This window comes from Eptesicus fuscus, chromosome 1 (genome assembly GCF_027574615.1).
Source record: "Eptesicus fuscus isolate TK198812 chromosome 1, DD_ASM_mEF_20220401, whole genome shotgun sequence".
In the NCBI taxonomy this organism is placed as follows: domain Eukaryota; kingdom Metazoa; phylum Chordata; class Mammalia; order Chiroptera; family Vespertilionidae; genus Eptesicus; species Eptesicus fuscus.
The window spans coordinates 32,569,824-32,592,868 of NC_072473.1; the positions used below are offsets into that span (position 1 = coordinate 32,569,824).

General features: G+C 36.6%; 1 protein-coding gene and 1 non-coding gene across 3 annotated transcripts in view; both read left to right on the forward strand.

Annotated features, from left to right (window-relative positions):
* HDX (highly divergent homeobox) overlaps nt 1-23,045 on the forward strand; it is a 110,815-nt gene that overhangs the window by 68,152 nt on the left and 19,618 nt on the right. For both annotated transcript variants that reach the window (XM_054716030.1, XM_054716034.1), the window contains 3 exons: nt 9,755-9,962; nt 10,575-10,577; nt 20,447-20,523. In XM_054716030.1, the coding sequence (XP_054572005.1) occupies nt 9,755-9,962; nt 10,575-10,577; nt 20,447-20,523 (288 nt within the window). The remainder of the gene's footprint in view (nt 1-9,754; nt 9,963-10,574; nt 10,578-20,446; nt 20,524-23,045) is intronic.
* LOC114228254 (small nucleolar RNA SNORA11) lies at nt 21,305-21,435 on the forward strand. Its single transcript, XR_003614391.1, has one exon. It is a non-coding gene; the product is annotated as a small nucleolar RNA SNORA11 (small nucleolar RNA).

Sequence of the window (23,045 nt, forward strand, 5' to 3'; positions counted from 1 at the left end):
TTGAGAATGTCCCATGTGCACTTGAGAAGAATGTATATTCTGCATCTTTAGGGTGAAATGTTCTCTAACTGCCAATTAAATCCATCTGATCTAGTGTATCATTTAGTGTCACTGTGTCCTTGTTGATATTTTGTCCAGAAGATCTACCCACTGAGGACCCAAATAAATAAAATCAGAAATGAAAGAGGTGAAATAACAATAGACCCCGCTGAGATACAAAGGATTGGTGCAAAATACTACGAACAACTCTTTTCCAACAAACTGGACATCCTGGAGGAAATGGACATATTCCTAAAAAACATAACCTTCCAAAAATCAATTATTCCCCTAAGAACAGGAACAAGACAGGGATGCCCACTCTCACCGCTCCTGTTTGACATAGTACTGGAAGTATTAGCCATTGCAATCAGACAAGAAGAAGAAATAAAAGGCATCCAAATTGGAAAAGAACAATTAAAGCTGTCTTTATTTGCAGATAACATGATATTGTACATAAAAAATCCGAAAGACTCCGTAAAAAAACTAATAGGCTTAATAAATGAATTCGGCAATGTAGCGGGATACAAAATTAACACCAAGAAATCTAAGGCCTTTTTATACACCAAGAGTGAACTTACAGACAGAGAGACTGAAAAGGCAATCCCATTTACGATCGCACCAAAAAAATTAAGATACCTAGGAATAAACTTAACTAAGGAGGTAAAAGACCTATACATGGAAAACTACAGGACACACACACAAAAAAAAGAGATAGTGCAAGATGTAAACAGATGGAAGAACATACCATGTTCATGGATTGGTAGAATCAACATCATTAAAATGTCCATACTACCCAAAGCAATCTACAGATTCAATGCACTCCCCATTAAAATGCCAACGGCATATTTCACAGACCTTGAAAGAACACTCCAAAAATTCATCAGGAATAAAAAAAGACCCCGAATAGCCACAGCAATCCTGAGAAAGAAGAATAAAGTAGGAGGGATCTCAACACCAGATTTCAAGCTGTATTACAAAGCCACTATTCTCAAAACAGCCTGGTACTGGCACAAGAACAGACATATATATAAATGGAACAGAATAGAGAATCCGGATATTGACCCAAACCACTATGCTCAATTAATATTTGACAAAGGAGGCATGGACATACAATGGAATAAAGACAGTCTCTTCAATAAATGGTGTTGGGAAAATTGGCAGATACATGCAAAAAAATGAAGCTAGATCACCAACTTACGCCATACACAAAAATAAACTCAAAATGGATACAGGACTTAAACATAAGACGGGAAACCATAAAAATACTAGAGGAATACACAGGCACAAAATCTCAGACATATGCCAAAAGAATTTCTTCACCGATACTGCCCCTAGGGCAATGGAAGCTAAAGAGAAAATAAACAAATGGGAATACATCAAAATAAAAAGCTTTTTTACAGCAAAAGAATCTATCAACAAAACAACAAGAAAGCCCACTGCATGGGAGAACATATTTGCAAATGGCATCACTGATAAAGGTTTAATCTCCAACATCTACAGGGAACTTATACAACTTAATAAAAGGAAGATAAATGATCCAATAAAAAAATGGGCAACGGACCTAAACAGAATATTTTCAAAGAAGACAGAAGGAAGGCCAAGAGACACATGAAAACATGCTCAACGTCACTAATTATCTGAGAGATGCAAATCAAAACAACAATACAGTACCATCTCACACCTGTCAGAATGGCTATCATCAACAAATCAACAAACGACAAGTGTTGGCGAGGATGTGGAGAAAAAGGAACCCTCGTGCACTGCTGGTGGGAATGCAGACTGGTGCAGCCACTGTGGAGAACAGTATGGAGTTTCCTCAAAAAACTGAAAATGGAATTCCCATTTGACCCAGTAATCCCACTCCTAGGAATATATCCTAAGAAACTGGGAACACCAATAAGAAAGGATATATGCACCCCTATGTTCATAGCAGCACAATTTACAATAGCTAAGGTCTGGAAACAGCCTAGGTGCCCATCAGCAGATGACTGGATCAGAAAACTATGGTACATCTACACAATGGAATATTATGCTGCCTGAAAAAAGAAGGAATTCTTACCATTTGCAGCAACCTGGATGGAATTGGAGAACATTATGTTAAGTGAAATAAGCTAGTCAATGAAAGAAAAATACCACATGATCTCACTCATTTATGGAAAATAAAGAACATTATAAACTTGAACAAAGGCAGTAAAGCAGATTTTTAATTCACTTGATTTTTAGAATCACTTGTTGATAGATATTTGTTGTTCATAATTTTTATCTTTACTTTTTTCTTCTTCTTCCTCTTCTTCTTAAAGAATACCTTTCAGCATTTCATATAATACTGGTTTGGTGGTGATGAACTCCTTTATATTTTTCTTATCTGTGAAGCTCTTTATCTGACCTTCAATTCTAAATGATAGCTTTTTGGGTAGAGTAATCTTGGTTGTAGGTTCTTGGCTATTTATCACTTTGAAGATTTATTGCCACTCCCTTCTGGCCTGCACAGTTTCTGTTGAGAAATCAGCTGACAGTCGTATGGGTACTCCCTTGTAGGTAACTGTTTTCTCTTGCTTCTTTTAAGATTCTCTCTTTGTCTTTTTCCCTTGGCATTTTAATTATGATGTGTCTTGGTGTGGTCCTCTTTGGATTCCTCTTGTTTGGGGTTCTGTGCGCTTCCTGAACTTGTAAGTCTATTTCTTTCACCAGGTAAGGGAAGTTTTCTGTCATTTTTTCTTCAAACAGGTTTTCAATATCTTGCTCTCTCTCTTCCTCTGGCACCCCCATAATTTGCATGTTGGTATGCTTGAGGTTTTCCCAGGGGCTTCTTACACTATCTTCGTATTTAGATTCTTTTTTATTTTTGCTTTTCTGGTTGGGTGTTTTTTGTTTCTTTGTATTTCAAATCTTTGAGCAGTTTCTTGGGATCCTCTAGTTTGCTGTTGGATCTCTGTATATTATTATTTCAGTCAATGTATGCTTAATTTCTAACTGGTTCTTTTTCATATCCTTGAGGGTCTCACTAAATTTATTGGAGGTTTCTAGGAGATTCTTGAGTAACCTTATAACCGTGGTTTTGAACTCTATATTCAGTAGTTTGCTTTCCTCTATTTCGTTCATTTGTGACCTGTTTCTTTATCTTTGCATTTTGGTTGTTTCCCTGTGTTGATAGAGTAGCTTTGTGTGCTTGGTGTCCTATAGGGTCCAGTGGTTCAGCCTCCCCAATTTCCTGAGGTGGACACTCTTGGTGCACCCCTTTGTGGGCTGTGTGCACAGTCTTGTTGTAGTTAAGCCTTGATTATTGTTGGTATCACTGGGAGGAATTGACCTCCAAGCCAATTGGCTGTGAGGACCTGTTGTGTCTACAGTGGGAGAACTTCTGTGCTCGAGACACCCTTATGGGGCAGGAATTGCTTCAGTGGGGCTTTGGCGCTCACTGAGTCTGCCTGCTGAGTGTTTTCTTTAACTAACTGAATAGTTCTTCTGTTTTGCCATGCATTTTTTTGAAAAATCTTACAAAGTATAAAGTAAACTTTACTCATTTTTTTAAAATTTACATTAGAGGATATGTAAGGTGGCTTTATATTTATAGGATCCTTTTGTAAATACTACTTGATATATAAAGAAAGGTTATACCATAATCAAATTTAGAGCTGAAATTATGAAATTTTATTGGGTGGCTTTCTACACTGAAAGAGAATACGCAGGTTTTAAGAATTCTTCTTGCATGAAAAAAGAATTCTTGCACTTTGTAAATTGGCATGACAAAGCTATCATAGTTAGAAACTCTTGTCATGCCAGATGAGTTTTTTGAAAATTATACAAGAAAATTCAGAATAAAATTGGTTTTAGAATGCTGCTTCCAAAAAGATGAAGTAAACATAGTTTTTCGTATACTTCCCACTAAAGAAAACTAAAATCTTGGAGATTATCTATTAAAAAAACAACAACATAAGAAAACTGTCGTGATTTGAACTAAGAAATCACATAAATCACACCCATTAGGAAACACAGGACCCAAGGAATGACACAGTGTTGAATTCATTGAGTTTTTCTTTTGCCCCTCATACCCCAGATTGGATATTAGAGAAGTTGGCAACCCAGAAACATAAATGTGTGCAAACAAACAAACCAAAAGATCCAAGGAAAGTCAGTTCTCTCTTGCCACAGAAACAGGAAAAGGGAAGCTAGGCAAGAAAAAAAAAATCTTTAGACAATAACCTTTCTAACTGTAGCCAAACAACACAGAAACAAAACTTCAGCCACACAACACCCCTACTTGAAAAGGCCAATTAGAGGGCCTATTGTTCCCTTACCAAGCTAAAACTAGATGTTCCAAACACTCACAGAGTGTTGTCAAAGAAAAAGTGCAGAGCTTTGCATCCTTCCCAGCCATGTCAGTAGATGACTTTCAACCCCATCCCCACCTAGAGATAATGAGGATCCCCCATTTCCCTTTTTATTGGGATAATGTTAGAGGAAATCTATGGACATATTGGTGGCCCAAATCCTCCCAAAATTACAAAAAATCACTTCCTTTGTCTGGTGTCATGTAAGCCAAGTATGGAACCTGGACTTCCACAGCCATGTGGAAGTCTGTCATAAGATAGCTAGATGATATATAGATAGATATCTATATAAATAAATCTTAGACCAACCTCTAAAAAATTTATGCAAAGAGACATAGAAAAAATCTATAGATAAATCAGAATGTAATTCTAGGGTTTTTCTATGTACAGTATCATGTCATCTGAGAATAAGGACAATTTTACTTCTTCTTTTCCAATTTGGATGCCTTTCATTTCTTCTTCTTGTTTAATTGCAATGGCTAATACTTCCAGTACTATGTCAAACAGGAGTGGTGAGAGTGAGCATCCCTATCTTGTTCCTGTTATTAGGGAAAATGTTTTTAGTTTTTGCCCATTGAGTATGATGTTGGCTGTGGGTTTGTCATATATGGCTTTTATTATGTTGAGGTATGATCCTTCTTTTTTAAAATATATTTTTATTGATTTCAGAGATGAAGGGAGAGGGAGAGAGAGAGAAAACATCAATGATGAGAGAGTATCATGGATTGGCTGCCTCCTGCATGCCCCCCACCAGGGATCGAGTCCACAACCCGGGCATGTGCCCTTGACCAGGAATCGAACCGTGAACTCCTGGTTCATAGGTTGATGCTCAACCACTGAGCCATGCCGGCCGGGTGAGGTATTATCCTTCTATTGCCACCTTGCTGAGAGTTTATATTAAGAAAGAGTACTGGATTTTGTCAAATGCTTTTTCTGCATCACTTGAAATGATTATATGGTCTTTATCTCTCAATTTGTTCATGTGATGTATCACATTTACTGATTCGTGGATATTGTACCATCCTTGCATCCCTGTAATAAATCCCACTTGGTCATGGTGTATGATCTTTCTAATGTAATGCTGGATCTGATTTGCTAGCATTTTGTTGAGAATTTTAGCATCTATGTTCATCAGGGATATTGGCCTATAATTCTCTTATTTTGTATTGTCTTTATCTTGTTTTGGGATTAGGGTAATGCTGGCTTCATAGAAAGAGCTTGAAGTGTGCCTTCCTCTTGAGTTTTTTGAAATAGTCTGAGAAGGAGAAATTTTAGTTCTTCTTTAAATGTTTGATGAAACTCCCCTGTGAAGCTGTCTGGTCCAGGGCTTTTGTTTGTTGGAAGTTTTTTGATTACTGCTTCAATTTCCTCCGTAGTTATTGGTCTATTCAGATTTTTTGTCTCTTCCTGATTGAGTTTTGGAAGGTCATATTATTCTAGGAATATCCATTTCTTCTAGTTTGACAAGTTTGTTGGAATAGAGTTATTTATAGTATTTTTAAATGATTCTCCATATTTCTGTGGGATCTGTTGTTATTTTGCCTTTTTCATTTCTAATTTTGTTTATATGGGTTCTCTCTCTTTGCTTCTTGGTGAGCCTGGCTATAAGTTCATCAGTCTTTCTTATCCTTTCAAGGAACCAGCTCTTGCTTTTACTAATCTTTGTTTTGTTTTTTTTTTTTTGTTTGCTTGGACTCTATGTTTTTTATTTCCACTCTGATCTTTATTATTTCCTTCCTTCTTCTCACTATGGGCTTTTCTTGTTGCTCTCTTTCTAATTCTTAAAGTTTCAGAGTTAGATGACTTATTGCCAGTTTTTCTTATTTTTTTGAAGTAGGCCTATAATGCTAAGAACTTCCCTCTCAGCACTGTTTTCACTGTGTTCCATCAAAAAGCTACTAGAATTAATAAATAAATTTGGCAAGGTAGCAGGATGCAAAATTAACACTCAGAAATCTATGGCTTTTTTTATACACCAATAATGAACTCACAGAAAGAGAAACTTTAAAAAATCCCATTTATCATTGCAACAAAAAAATGAATATGCTCAGGAATAAAGTTAACCAAGAAGGTAAAGGATCTGTACTCAGAAAATTTCAGGATGCTAAAAAAAGGGGGATAGAGGGAGACATAAACAAATGGAAGAACATACCATGTTCATTGATTGGTAGAATCAACATCATTAAAATGTCCATACTACCCAAAGCAATCTACAGATTCAATGCAATCCCCATTAAAATACCAATGGCATACTTCAAAGATCTAGAACAAACTCTCAAAAATTCATCTGGAATAAAAAAATACCTGAATAGCCACAGCAATCCTGAGAAAAATTTAAAAAATTGGAGGTGTCACAATACCAGATATTAAGCTATATTACCAAGCCACGGTTCTCAAAACTGCCTGGTACTGGCACAGAAGCAGACATATACACCAACAGAACAGAAGAGAGAACACAGAAATCAACCCAAGCCATTATGCTCAATTAATATTTGACAAAGGAGGCAAGAACATACAATGGAGTCAAGACAGTCTCTTCAATAAATGGTGCTGGGAAATTTGGTCAGATACATCCAAAAAAATGAAACTGGATCACCAAATTACACCATACAGAAAAACAAACTCAAAATGGCTAAAGGACTTAAATGTAAGGTGGGAAACCACAAAAATCCTACAATATTCTATAGGCAGCAAAATACTGAAATATGTCATAGCAATATCTTTACTGACACAACTTCTAGGGCAATGGAAACTAAAGAGAAAATAAACAAATGGGACTACATCAAAATGGAAAGCTTATGCACAGCAAAAGATATCACCAACAAAACAACAAGAAAGCTCACTGCATGGGAGAACATATTTGCCAATGCTATATCAGAAAGGGTTTAATCTCCAAACTTTACAGAGAACTCATACAACTTAACAAAAGGAAGAGCATCCAATTAAAAAATGGGGAAAGGACCTAAATACTTTTCGAAAGAGGACATACAAAAGGCCGAGAGAGATATGAAAACATACTCAAAGTCACTAATAATCAGAGAGACACAAATCAAAACAACAATGAGGTAGCATCTCACACCAGTCAGAATTGCTATCATCAACAAATCAACAAATGACAAGTGCTGGCAAGGATGTGGAGAAAAAGGAACTCTTGTGCACTACTGGTAGTAATGCAGACTGGTGTAGCCACTGTGGAAGACAGTATGGAGTTTCATCAAAAAGTTAAAGATGCACCTAAATGATTTGGCTCAGTGGATAGAGCATCAGCCTGTGGACTCAAGGGTCCCAGGTTCGATTCCGGTCAAGGGCATGTACCTTGGGCACATCCCCAGTGGGGAGTGTGCAGGATGTAGCTGATTGATGTTTCTCTCTCATCAATGTTTCTAACTCTCTATCCCTCTCCCTTCCTTTCTGTAAAAAATCAATAAAATATATTTTAAAAAGTTAAAGATGGAACTCTCATTTGAACCAGTAACCCCACTTCTAGTACTATATCCCAAGAAACCAGAAACACCAATCAAAAGGGATATATGTACCCCCATGTTCATAGGAGCACAATTTACAATAGCTAAGATTTGGAAACAACCTAAGTGCCCATCTGCTGATGAGTGGATTAAAAAACTGTGGTTACATCTACACAATGGTATACTACACTGCTATGAAAAGGAAGGAACTTTTACAATTTGCAACAGCATTGATAGAACTGGAGAGGATTTTGCTAACTGAAATAAGCCAGTTGGAGAGAGATAAATATCACATGATCTAACTCATATGTGGAATATAATGATCAACATAAACTAATGAACAATAATAGATCCAGAGACAAATGGCAGGGGAGGTAGGGGGGGGTTAGAGAACAACCAAAGGACTGGTATGCATGCATATTAGCATAACCAATGGACACAGACAATGGGGCACTGGGAGTTTGCCCATGGGGGTGGGAATGGCTGGTGTGTGGTTAATCATGGAAAAAGGAGACATAAGTAAAACTTTAGACAATAAAAAAAGTCACATGCAAAATCCTATATAATAAAACCCTAATATGCAAATTGGCCAAACTGCAGAATTCCTGGTGGAAACACCAGTGGCTATGATGCACACTGTCCACAAGGGAGCAGACACTCAATGGAGGAGCTGCCCCCTGGTGGTCAGTGCACTCCCACAAGGGGAGCACCACTCAGCCTGAAGCTTGGCTCACAGATGGCAAATGTGCAGCTGCCACAGTGGGAATCTCTCCCAATCCCATGGCAACACTACTGAGCAACGGAAGCGGGTCAGGATGAGCATCAGCAGTGTGGCACCCGGTCCCGATTTGGACTCCTCCCTGGCCGCCTGCTGCTTGGTGCACTGCTACATCCCCCGAGGGGTCCCAGACTGCGAGAGGGATGTCTGACTGCTGGCTTAGGCCCAATTCTGGTACCGTTCTCTGTAGAAGGCAGTCAATCTGAATAACTCAGTGACTCAGGGAAGCGCAGGAAACTCAGGGACAGCCTGCCTCCACACTTGACTCTCCCACTCGATGGTATTGGCAGGACAGACTGTGGTGGCCCAGCCTGTGCACATGCAGTAGCTGCTGAAGCTCAAGCAGCAGGACATGCAGCAACAGAAGGCCATCCAGTCACAAGCTGGAAGGTCGACATCACCCGAGGGGTTCCAGACTGCGAGAGGGAGGAGGCCAGGCTGAGAGACCGCACCCCCCCCCCCCGAGTGCATGAATTCCAAATTTCATGCACCAAGCCTCTAGTGGTGTTATAAAGGAACATGGAAGTGTATACACATATTTTGTAATGTTTCCTGTTTTGTATTTATGCTATAATTATGTAAAATGCTAACTGGAGGCAACTGAATGAAGACCTATCTCTTCAACTTCCTGTGACTTTAAACTTATTTTAATGTAAAAAAAAATTTAAATGGTTCTAAATCCAATAAAGTGAAAATTTAGAATACTTGAAATACCCAGGTAACATGGAGTCAAACAAAGTTAATATAAACCACATTTTCACCTATGAAGAGCAATATTCAAAATGAGAGATGAATTATAATTTCAGTTATATGCCTGGTCCCTTTAGAGAAGGAACCAATTAGTGTTCCCTTTGAAAGATTTGGTGGATTATTTTCTACAGAAATAAATAAATAAAAATGCATTCTTGACATGTTTCTTGAAAGTCTACATATTTAAATAAATATCTTTTTGCTAATAATATAGTAAGAAATGAAAATAATTATTTTATTTTAACTTATTGAGCAATAATAAAATTTAATTATTCTAGGTACTTATTTCATCTTTTTAATCATGTTTTATACAGCATCCATTAATTATTTTAATGATAAGACTGCTAAATTTCTATGTTTACAAAGCTTCCTCTTGTATTTCTCTTATAAAGACTTGGATTGGGAATAGAAGAAGAAAATATCGTTTAATGGGGATTGAAGTTCCACCTCCAAGGGGAGGCCCTGCTGATTTTTCTGAGCATCCAGAGTCTGGTTCTTTGTCTGCACTTACAACAGGAGAGGAAGCTGGTCCTGAAGTAGAAGAAGATAATGATAAAAATGATGAAGCATCCATCTGTTTGTCTGAAGGAAGCTCTCAAGGTATTTTTTATGCTGTACATCCTAATTATATCTTTTGTAAATTTGATGCACTTTTACTTTCTTTTCAGCTTATTGGACTTCAAATATAAACTCATAATATTTGGTCAAAAATAGTAAAAAAATGGATTTATTTTCTTCTATGTTTCAATGATACATATACACTGAGTGGCCAGATTATTATGATCTCTGAATGCCCCCCCTCCGCCAGCCTGGTCTTCCCCAAGTGGCCCCCCATTGGCCTAGTAGTCCTTCACTGCCCCCCTTTGCTGGCTTGGTTGCCCCTCACTAACCCCCCTGCTGGCCTGGTCGCCCCACACAGCCTGCTGGTCAGTCATTTGGTCATTCCTCACTAACCCCCCTGCTGGCCTGGTCACCCCACACAGCCTGCTGGTCAGTCATTTGGTTGTTCCTCACTAACCCCCTGCTGGCCTTGTCACCCCATGTAGCCTGCTGTTTGGTTGTTACTGTGAGGGCGACATGACCAATTTGCATATTACCCTTTTATTAGTATAGATAATAAAAGCATAATATGCGAATTAGACTGGATGTCCTTCCAGATGATCTTCCGGACGAAGCTGGGGCTGCGAGGGAAGCCCGGGTCCTGGGTGCCAGAGGGTAGCCCAGGTTCCAGGTGCCAGAGAGAAGCCGGTGCTGGCAGCTGGGGTAAGGAAGGCCTACTCTTGCACAAAATTTATGCAAGGGGTTCTGCCCTTGCAGCCCCTGCTTCATCTGGAAAGATATCTGGTCTAATTAGCATATTATGCTTTTATTATTATAGATAAGTATATATAAATTTATGTATAAATGTATATAAAAATATATATAAATTTATTTACCTATTCATCTGTCAACAGATACTTAGGTTATTTTCATATCTTAGCCAATGTAAATATTGCTGCAATGAACATGGAAATTAAAATACCTTTTTGAGGTACTGATTTAATATCTTTTCATTATATAACCAGATGAGGGACTGCTAATGTTTTGAGGAATCTCCATACTATTTTTCATAATGGATGCACAAATTTACATTTTCACCAACAGTGTACAAGGGTTCCTTTACTCCATACTGGCACCAACACATGTTGGCTTTTTTTAAATTTCAATTCTTTATTATTTAAAATATTACATAAGTGTCCCTTTTCCCCCATTGACCTCTCCCTGACTGCCCACACCCCCAGCACATGCCCTCACCCCCTAATCTGTGTCCATTGGTTATGCTTATATGCATGCATAATGGTCCTTTGGTTGATCTCTTACCCCCTCACCTCCCTCTTTCCCTCATAGGTTGGATAGTCAGTTCAATGCTTCTATGTCTCTGGTTCTATCTTTGTTCATCAGTTTATGTTGTTCATTAGACTCCACAAATGAGTGAGATCATGTGATATTTATTTTCTCGGACTGGCTTATTTTGCTTAGCATAATGCTCTCCGGTTCCATCCATGCTGTTGCAAATGGTAAGAATTCCTTCTTTTTACAACAGTATAGTATTCCATTGTGTAGATGTACCACCGTTTTTAATCCACTCATCTGCTGATGGGCACCTAGGCTGTTTTCAAATCTTAGCTATGGTAAATTATGCCACAATGAACATAGGGGTGCATATATCCTTTCTGATTGGTGTTTCTGGTTTCTTGGGATATAATCCTAGAAGTGGGATTACTGGGTCAAATGAAAGTTCCATTTTTAATTTTTTGACTATACGCCATACTATTTTCTACAGTGGCTACACGAGTCTGCATACCCACCATCAGTGCAGAGAGTTTCTTTTTCTCCACATCCTCTCCAGCACTTGCAGTTTCTTAATTTGTTGATGATAGCCATTCTGAGAGGTGTGAGATGCTACCTCATTCTTGTTGTGATTTTCATCTCTCGGATGATTAGTGTCTTTGAGCATGTTTTCATATGCCTCTTGGCCTTCTGTATGTCCTCTTTCAAAAAGTGTCTCTTTAGGTCCTTTGACCATTTTTTTCCTTTACTTTTTTTTGGGGGGTGTGGGGGTACCCTTTACCCATTCTTTTTATTGGATTGTCTTCCTTTTGTTAAGTTATATGAGTTCCCTATAAATTTTGAAGATTAAACCCTTATCGAAGACAACATTGGCAAATATGTTCTCCCATGGAATGGGCTTTCTTATTTTGATGATGGATTCTTTTGCTGTGCAGAAGCTTTTTATTTTGATGTATTCCCATTTGTTTATTTTCTCTTTAGTTTCCATTGGTCTAGCAGTTGTGTCAGTAAAGATATTGCTATGACAAATGTCTGCTATTTTCTTGCCCATGGCTTCTTCTAAGATTTTTATGGTTTCCCGTCTTATGTTTAAATTCTTTATCCATTTTGAGTTTATTTTTGTGTATGGTGTAAGTTGGTGGTCTAGTTTCATTTTTTTGCATGTATCTGTCCAGTTTTCCCAGCACCATTTATTGAAGAGACTGCCATGATTCCACTGTATGCTCTTGCCTCCTTTGTAAAATATGAACTGAACATAATGGCTTGGGTCAAATTTTGGATTCTCTGTTCTGTTCGATTGTTCTATATGTCTGTGCCAGTACCAGGCTGTTTTGAGGACAGTGGCTTTGTAGTATAGCTTGATATCTGGAATTGTGATTCCCTCCAACTTTGTTCTTCTTTGTCAAGATTTCTCCAACTATTCAGGTCTTTTTTTATTCCAGATGAATTTTTGGAGAGTATGTTCTAGCTCTTTGAAGTATGCCCTTGGTATTTTAATGGGGATTGCATTTAATCTATTGATTGCTTTGGGTAGTACAGACATTTTAATGATGTTGATTCTACCAATCCATGAACACGGTAAATTTTTCCATTTGTTTATGTCTTCCTCTATCTCTTTTTTGGGCGTCCTTTAATTTTCTTAGTCCAGGTCCTCTACCTCCTTGGTTAAATTTATTCCTAGGACTTTTAATTTTTTTGGTGCAATTGTAAATGGGATTTTTTTTTAGTTTCTCTTTCTGTGAGTTCATTATTAGTGTATAAAAAAGCCATAGATTTCTGGTTGTTAATTTTGTATCCTGTTACATTGCCAAATTTATTTATTAAGACTAGTATTTTTTTGATGGAGTCTTTGGGGTTTTCTATGTACAGTATCATGTCATCTGTGAACAATGACAGTTTTACTTCTTCTTTTCCATTTTGGATGTCTTTTATTTCTTCTTCTTGTCTGATTGCTATGGCTAGCACTTCCAGTACTATGTCGAACAGGAATGGTGAAAGTGGGCATCCCTGTCTTTTTCCTGTTCTTAGGGGAAATGGTTTTAGTTTTTTTTCCCATTGAGTATGATGTTTGCTGTAGGTTTGTCATATAATGCTTTTATTATGTTGAGGTATGATCCCTCTATTCCCACTTTGCTGAGAGTTTTTATCAGGAAAGGGTGTTGGGTTTTGTCAAATGCCTTTTCTGCATCGATTGATACGATTATGTGATTTTTGTCTCTCAATTTGTTTATGTGATATATCACATTTATTGATTTACAGATATTGTACCAGCCTTGCATCCCCAGAATAAATCCCACTTGGTCATGGTGTATGATCTTTCTAATGTAATGCTGAATCCGAATTGCTAGCATTTTATTGAAGATTTTAGCATCTATGTTCATCAGGGATATTAGCTTGTATTTCTCTTTCTTTGTGTTGTTGTTATCTGGTTTTGGGATTAGGGTAATGCTAGCTTCTTGGAAAGAGCTTGGAAATGTGCCTTCTTCTTGAATTTCTTAAAAATAGTCTGAGAAGGATAAGTTGTAGTTGTTCTTTGAATGTTTGGTAAAATTCCCCTGTGAAGCCATCTGGCCCCAGGCTTTTGCTTGCTGGAAGTTTTTTGATGACTGCTTCAATTTCCTCCATAGTTATCGGCCTTTTGAGAATTTTAGAATCTTCCTGATTGAGTTTTGGAAGGTTGTATTTTTCTAGGAATATGTCCATTTCCTCCAGGTTGTTTATTTTGTTAGAACTGAGTTGTTCATAGTATTTTTTTACAATCCTTTGTATTTCTGTGGGGTCTGTTGTTATTTTGCCTCTTTCATTTTTGATTTTGTTTATTTGGGTCCTCTCTCTTTGCTTCTTGGTGAGCCTGGCTAGAGGTTCATCAATCTTGTTTATCCTTTCAATGAACCTGTTCTTGGTTTCATTGATCTTTTATATTGTTGGGGTTTTTTTGGTCATTTATTTTTTCTCTGATATTTATTATCTCCTTCCTTCTGTTCACTCTGGGCTTTCCTTGTTTCTCTCTTTCCAATTCTTTAAGTTCAAGAGTTAGATAACTTATTACCAATTTTTCTTGTGTTGTTGTTTTTTTAAGTAAGCTGTGGAGGTATGAATTTACCTCTCAGGACTGCTTTCACTGTGTCCCATAGACTTTGGATTGTTTTCCTTGAATTTTTATATTGTCAAATATACCAATTCCTTCTTTTGTGGTTTCTGACTTTTGTGTCATAATTACAAATTCTTTTTGTGTACTACAATTATGTAAACATACCTCTATATTTACTTCTTATATCTTTATGGTTTCATTTTTACAACTTGATACTTATTACATTTGAATTTATTTTGCTTTAAAATGTGTGAGGAAAATACCCAATTTTATTTTTTCTAATGATTAACAAATTGCTCATAAACTTGTTATTAAACAATTCATCATTTTCCAGTGAGTTTAAATAAAGCATATATATTTATGAAAGACAGTATGATAGCAGTCAGGCTAATACATATCCTATGTAATAAAAGGAGAACATGCAAATTGACCCTAATTTCAGAACTACAGGGAATGACCGGTTCTCTATGATGTGCACTGACCACCAGGGAGCAGACGCTCAATGTAGGAGCTTACCCCTGGTGGTCAGTGCGCTTCTACAGGGGCAGCACCGCTCAGCCAGAAGCCAGCTCATGGCTGGCCAACACAGCCGTGGTGACGGGAGCCTCTCCCACTTCTGCAGTAGCACTAAGGATGTTCGGCTAATGGCTTAGTCCTGCTCCCCTGAAGGCTCCTGGGCTGCCAGAAGGATATCTGACTGCCAACTTGGGCCCAATCCCCCGGGGAGCATGCCTAAGCTAACAGGTGGACATCCCTCAAGGGCTTCTGGGCTGTCAGAGGGATGTCTGACTGCCAGCTTAGGTCCAATCCCCTGGGGAGTGGGCCTGAATCGGCAGGTGGACATCCCGAGGGGTCCTGGACTGTGAGAGGGCACAGGCCAGGCTGAGGGACCCCCCGAGTGCATGAATTTTCATGCACCGTGCCTCTAGTACACATACAAATGTACATGCACATTCATATATGCATACATACATATCATGTGGGTCAAATACTGTAGTTCTTATGTTACACTGATCTGATTATTTATAACTGTAGCTTTATAAAATCTGTAAATATTTTGTAGGGCTCTTATTATTCTTAGCTAACATTATTCTCAGTAACAAAAACACACTGATTCTTCCTAGATGAACTTTAGAATTTCTTTCCACAAGCCCCCTGCCCATAATTCATTTAAGATTTTTATTGGCACTGCATTCAATGTATAGCATGATGTGTGAAGATAAATTCAGAATTCAGTTTTGCATGTGTTGCATTTTAGATGATGGCAGGTTTATTTTGTTAGAGCTGTGGAGCTTTACAGCATACCCTTTAATAATTTGGGTATGGAACTCAAAAGAGGAATTGAAACATGAGAAAATACCTGGGAGTCACCCACAGTGAGGCCAAAATAATGTCTGGCCATAGATATAGAAAATATAGTTAAATGAGAACATAGAAAACAAGAGAGCAAGATAGACAAGGACTGTGTGTTAAAAGCAATCTATATTTGGGGACTGGAGGATAAAAGGGTGCCATTGAAAGAACATTTAGGTACAAGAGAATCAGGATATTATATTATTTGTAAAACCAAAGAGAGAAATTTCATGAGGAAGAGGGATTATTCTCTCAACTATCTCATATAGGTTGAGTAGAAATTCCTCTCATATGAGGTATCTAAAATGGTCCAAGGTATACAAGTGGACAATAGAATTGTGGTACCTGGGAATTGGGCAGAGTGATATAGGGAGTTGTTGTTCAAGGGGTATAAAAGTTACAGTTATACAAGAGGAGATCTGCTGAACGACATAGTGCCTATAGTTAGCAATAAAAGATTGTATACTTAAAAACTTAAGAGGGTAATTCATGTTGTGTTCTGAACACCAAAAAAGTAACAAATGAATTTTTTGAAGCTGATGGATATGTTTATTTCCTGGACTGTGGTGATAGTAACAGGAGTGTATACATATGTCTAAACTCACCTAAACTCATCAAATTGTATACAGTAATTATGTGCAATTTTGTATACCAATTATACCTCAATAAAGCGGGAAAAATAAAATTTACAAAAAATGAATGAAAAGCTATTGAATTCGGTGTTTAAGGAATTCTTTGAAAAAGCAATTGCATGGGTGAGAAAGGCAACCAGATTGCAATAGGTTGAGTAATGTAAAGGATATAAAAGCTGTTAATATTGAGAGGGCATATATTTTCTTTCTTACCAACATTTGTTATAGATATTGATGAAGATCATAACGGAGAATTTAGTGTATGGAAAAACTGTGAAGCAGAAAAAAAGGAGGAGCCATTATTATTTTCAAGGCTCTTATTTCTAATCTAGTGGGTGCATTAAACCATTGTTGCCTAATAGTTGTATTTACTAAATTGTATATATAATGCCTTGGAGTACTTGAGTATTTTCACTGATTCATAAACAGATGTTTAGAGAATGACTGTGTGTTTCTATGGATGGATGGGAAAGCTGTGAGGAAATAAATATGATAAAAGGAAATTATATAAACCTCTAAGGAGAGTTTCATTTCCCAACTCCCACTACCCGCCCCCCTCCAAGAGGGAATTTTAAAAAATGAGTTAATGGGAAAAAATGAGCAAATGTTAATATTCCTAATGTACCACTGCTTCTACACTGGCATCCTTTGTCATTTAATAGTGTGTTCTCCAGAGACCTGGCATAGTAATCAAGATCTAATGTGAAAAAGGAGAGAGAATTGAATGCATGAATCAAAAAATACTTTATGGGAAGTGAGATTGCCTAGAATTCCTCTTGGTCACTTATTTTTTACAGCTGCATGGTAAGATTTTCATTTTCATCACAAATTGCACCACAAAATCATAAAAGAATGTTCAAGTACTGAAAAGAGCCTTTTTTATACTGTCCTACTCGCTTCCTTATTTTGCTGATGCAGAATAGTATTCTGAGTCATTTAATTGGGTGATCTTTTTGTGATGATTAATTTAATTGTATAATCTGGTCTAGACTAATATCAGACCTTTAAAATACACTAAACATATTACCTTTCAGTTATGAAACTGTAGTTAAATTTTTGTTTACTTTGAGATTTTCATTAACTGCATGACATTGTAGATCTAGAGAGACAGAATAAAGAGTACCTGACCATACCATTTAAAAACTGTAACAACTTGAAATTCAAGGTCCTTTATAATATGGCTATTGATAGTCTTCCAAATATTCAAGAAGAAAGAAGTGTTTTTAAATCAGGTCTTACATTTTACATGTTAAAATTTATTAAAAAATCACATTAAAAGCCCTGTCCAGGTGGCTCAGTTGGTTGGAGCGTCATCCTGTACACCAAAAGGGTTGCAGGTTTGATTCCTGGTTGGGTCACATTCTTAGGTTTCAGGTTTGATACCTGATAGGGGTGCTTACAGGAGACAATTTATGGATGCTTCTCTCTCTCTCTCACACATCTCTCTCTCTCTCTCTCTCTATCTCTGTCTCTCTCTTTCTCTGTCCTTCCCTTCTCTCTAAAAGTATCAATAAACATATCCTCAGGTGAGGATGAAAAAAAAGTTTCTAGAAAAAAATCCTACAAGCAAAATCAAGGATCATTTTCAAAATACAGTAAAAGACAGGTTTAGCCAAAGTCACCAAAATGTGCTGTTGATCTTTCAGCAGTTTCAATTTCATTATTTTGCTTCTGAGAGAATAGGTACTTCCCTGATAAAGAACTTCTGACTTACCTCTAACTTTCACCTTTTACCTCTACTTCACTTATTCCATTTTCTTTTCCTATATGGAGTGAAAGAGAAAGAAGGTATGGTTGGTATTGATTAAAAATCAAGAAACAACAATAAAAAACCTAGCTCCCTGGCTTTATCCCTCACCTAACTGCAAATGCTACAGAAGTAATAGATGACTCAGTTTCTTAATTTCAAGTTCTGTGTCCACCAAATATGTTTATGGCTGAGCAATTTTCAAGATTTCTACTACTCTGAGAAGCAAATTGTTTAAAGTATGGGAAAATGAATATCTATAACATTAAGTTTCATAATGAAGCCTTTTTTTAGCTGTGTCTATTATGTGGGTGAGCACATGAAAGATAAATCTTCATATAGTTACTATGGACACCACATAGAATGCTCTCTAGAGTTTTCACTGATTAATAATTCCACTTGTTTAGTTTCCAATTAGCAAGGCTGATTTTGGCGGGGACGGGGGGTGGGGGGGATAACCAGACACATTGGCAATGTTTAACTTTCAAGCTTTCACTAACATAGAAGCTATCTGTAAGTTAAAGAAAACATGCCTTATATAGCTGTATCACTTCACACCTTTTTATTTTAGGAATACTCAAAACAGTTTTTATTTACATCTTATAATTAACCATGAATGAGCATGTTTCTGGAAAAGCAGAACTGTGTACAAAATTATGAGCAAGTGATTCCAGTAATGATGTTGTTGATAAACAAACTAACCCGTATTCTGAGGGTACCAGTACTAATACCAGCTATGAAACTAAACTTGATGACAATTTTCCCTCCATTTCATTTAGTTGCTGATTATGTAGCAATTGAAATGCCTGTGATTTGAAATCTCTAAATAACAAATAGACAATAGCTTCTTCTGTCTAGAAACCATTATTTTATTTTTTAAGTAATAGTCCAGTAGGTGTGACTTAGTGGTTGAGCATCGGCCCATGAACCAGGATTCCGGTCAGTGGGTTGAGGGCTCAATCCCCAGTAGAGGACATGCAGGAGGCAGCCAATCAATGTTTCTCTTTCATCAATGTTTCTATTTTTCTCTCCCACCCAAACCTCTCTTTAAGATCAATAAAAATATATTTTAAGAAATAAATTGAACTTTGCATTAAAACTCCAGTAAAACTTCCCTGGATGCTTAAACACTAATTATCTATGTATTCATATGTGAGTTCCTAGGTCAACCATGTTTTCCTCCTAATCATTCCCATGTTCATACAGAGCGCACCTATATGTCTTTCCATGGAAAGGAATGGATTTGGAAAAACCTCAAGGGCTGATAAATATATTTGTTCTGCTTTATATGGTGAAATAAAATGTCAGTCACTACTAGGGGTTAAAGAATTCCAGTTGTATGTATGAAAATAATCTCCATAATATGGCTGTGCAGAAAGAACAGAGAGAAACATTGCTTCCCTGTTTTCCTAAGAAGTAGAGGTAGGAGTAATCTAAAACAGGTGGTTTTATTGTAGATATCCTATGCTGTGAATGAACCACTTCCTCTACCTCAATACAGAAAACTTTTTAGTAGACTGGCTTCTATGAATTAATTTTTCTTTTATTTCTCATTTTTTACATACTGAATTTTGATCACAAAAGGAATATATTTTCATTATAGAAAACATTGGAAAATACAATAAGAATTTTGGAAATAACCCTACCCCTCAGTGATAAACATATTAAAAATGGAGATGGGGGAAGTTTTTGACAGTGTTTTCTCTACATATGTACAGGAGTGTATGTGTGTGTGTGTGTGTGTGTGTGTGTGTGTGTGTGTGTGTGCATTCACAAACACCTGCCTTTTTACAAAATTGGAAACATACTATATTTATAGCTTTATATCATATCATGTATTTGAAAATTATCACTTTTCTCTTATTGCAATGAGTAATGCATGTTCATTTAAAAATATTTAACTATGAAAGAGCAAATGGAAGAAAATAAGTAAAATTAGACAAAAGGAAGAAAAATAAAAATTGCCTGTAATTTTATCCAGAAATAATTTTTGTGTAAATAGTGTTATTTTTCTTTCTCTAGGAATATGTACACATTTTTTAGTATACCTACATAGTAGGTTCTGTGACTTTCATTTATTCACTTTCCAATATGTCATGAATATTTTATTATCAACTATTTTTCTACTTCATTTTTAGTAGCATCATTGCTTTTATTGTAGAGATAGGCCCTAAATGACTTTTCCAATTCTCATTGTTAAGCATATAGGTTGCTTCCATTTTTTTCAGTTATAAATAATATAATGGTGACCATCCTTGTATTTTTACCTATTCACATTTAAGAAGTAGAATGGCTCAACAAGGCATATATGAAGTGAATTTGGCATTTGTGTCTTTTTAAAATAAATTATTTCATTGATCTTGAATAAAGCATTCTCAATAAAGTTTTTGAGAAATGTAAAATGAAATCATGGCCTTTTTCTCTATGGAAGAGTCCAATGAAGTTGTTCCTAACAAGACAAGGGCTGATAAGGAGGAGGACCACCATGCAGTATCCGAAGATAATGTGGTATGTACATTTTGAAATTATTTTCTCATTACATGATGGATTTCAAGGATATGCTCCTAGTTGGTGACAATATTAGTGGTTTCAGAATAAAGTCTTGCTCCACTTTACAAATTAAAACAGAACTGTTACCAATTAATTCTATATCTTTGACAGTTTAATAAATGAAAGTTAAAGCACTGTCCATTTAAACTCAGATTTTTTCAGTTTAAGGGATTGCAAATATAAAAATCTAATGCTTACTACACATAGGACATTTTATACATAACAAGTTATTTTCTTCAACACATTTAGCAAAGAGGAAATTTCTTCTCATTTCATAGATGGCAGAATTAAAACAGAGTTTAGCCTGAAATTTTGAAGGAAGCCTTTGTTGCTTCTGGGACTTGTATCCAAGAATTCCTTACTCCAAGGTCTCTGTTCAGACCATACCTATCTTATATAGTGTGTTTGGAATCTTTTCTTCTTTCTAGCTAATTGGCCTCTGTTATCTTAAAAATTGCAGCAATGGAGGAAAAACAGTATTAAGCAATTGAATAGCAGGCAGAGACAAGCTATGTGTGGATTAAACTGGATTTTGTAAAAATATAAGCATTATTGGCATATAGAGATGTCCTCTTAAGGAGCTATTTTAGCAATATCTGTTTACATTCTGATTCTGTCAAGTAATACAGATATCAAGATGGTATTAAAGTCAGACATAAAGGCAAATGTCATTATGCTTTGTTTTTGCTTTTGAATCAGTGTTTTGTGCTTAAATGCAACTTTTAAAAAATGGCCCCTATGGTGCATGCTCAGAGCAGAGGGCCTAAGGAAATGGTTCTTTGGTTCACAACAGAGCCAACAGGAATTTGGAGTCATTGTGTCAAGGAGAACAAAACCTGTGGCCTTCCTATGAACAAGCACCCTACATGTGAAAAAAAAGGGTCTCTATAATGGATTTTTCTGTTAAAAAAAATGACTGTAATTTCAAGATTTACCCTGGCTTTAATTATAAACATTGTTTACCAGACACTGTAATCCTGTCACATCTCCTTAATAAAAGTTAAGCACATAAAATACAATTTTGTTCTTTTTTGTTAAACATCAATAATATATGTGTTTTCTACATACACAATATTGTTTAGGATTGCGTTTCATTGATTTTAGTACTGAGTTAAGTTGATGTTTGACCCTTCTAACACTACATTCAATGGGCGCATAAGAATACAAGTTTTTATTTTGAGGCAGATTCACGTTTTCATTATATAGGTAGTTATAATTGTTTTCCACAATTATTAATTGTGCTAGTATTCTTAAACTCCACCAAGTAATAATCTTTTCTGCTCCAGATTTGAGTTACATTATACAAGTTACATATTGAACCTCTTTTCCACTAAAGCAGTGATGGGCAACCTTTTGAGCTTGGTGTGTCAAACTTCGCCAAAAAACTGAGCATAACTCGGGTAGTGTGTCACTTTGAGGAAAAAACGTTATTTCACAAATGTTTCATCCTCAGGAGCAGCAAATGTTTCATCCTCAGCATGCGGCCGCCTTAGCGGCCGCGTGTCATCAGAAATGGCTACGCGTGTCAGTGCTGACACGCATGTCATAGGTTCGCCATCACTGCCCTAAAGACATGCTCATTTTAGCCTGAATTTCTCTGAACTGGATCTCCCCTGCAGCAGACATTTGAAGATAATGAATGAATAAATGGCATGGGGTGGCCCACAGTCACTTAGGCACTTAATTTTTCAAGAGCAATTGATTTTCAGAGACAAAAGTCCAGACTTTCAAAGGTTGATCTTCTCTGCCTGTAGCTTTGGAGTGTCCCCAATTATTCATGGATACCAAATCACAAAGACATATAAGATCTATTTATATGCACAAATCTATACAGTGGCCTTTGGTGGCTTCCTCCCTAGATTACTTAGCTACTTTATCCCAGAACCAATCAAAATGTATTGAGAATCTTAAAAATAACATTAAAAAATAATCAAATCAGAGGTCTGCTGAGACCTGACAGGATTAAGTCCTAAGTTTATAGTGATTATAATCGAAAAAAAAAACATTAGATTCATCTCCAGGCAGTGGTAGAAAGCAATTTCATTGCAGTTGTCCTCTTGACTCAGAAGCCTGCAGGTCACAACCCCTGTTATGGTAATGTACTGTCATAGGAAATATGTGAAATATGATCATTCCAAGATTGTTCGTGACTTTTAATCACTATATGTATTGCTTGATAGGAACTTGTTTTCAAATTCTTCCTACAATATGTTGCTATTAATGTGCTCTTTCTAAAAAGATTGCCTAGTGACTAATTCTAGCTTAGCTTTTCTCTTTTAAAAATTTCTTTTTGGTTGGTTGGGCTTAAACATTTAGAATTGTTTTTCCTTAACTCTGGTTTTCTTATGCAAAAAGTAAAAGTTAGATCTGATTTTATGTTTTGGTTTTGCTTTTGGAAAAATGTTCCAGGATTAGAGACTTGCCTTGCCCCAAGGTTGAAGCTTATTGATCATTCTTTTCATTAGTGCTAAGTTGTTTTG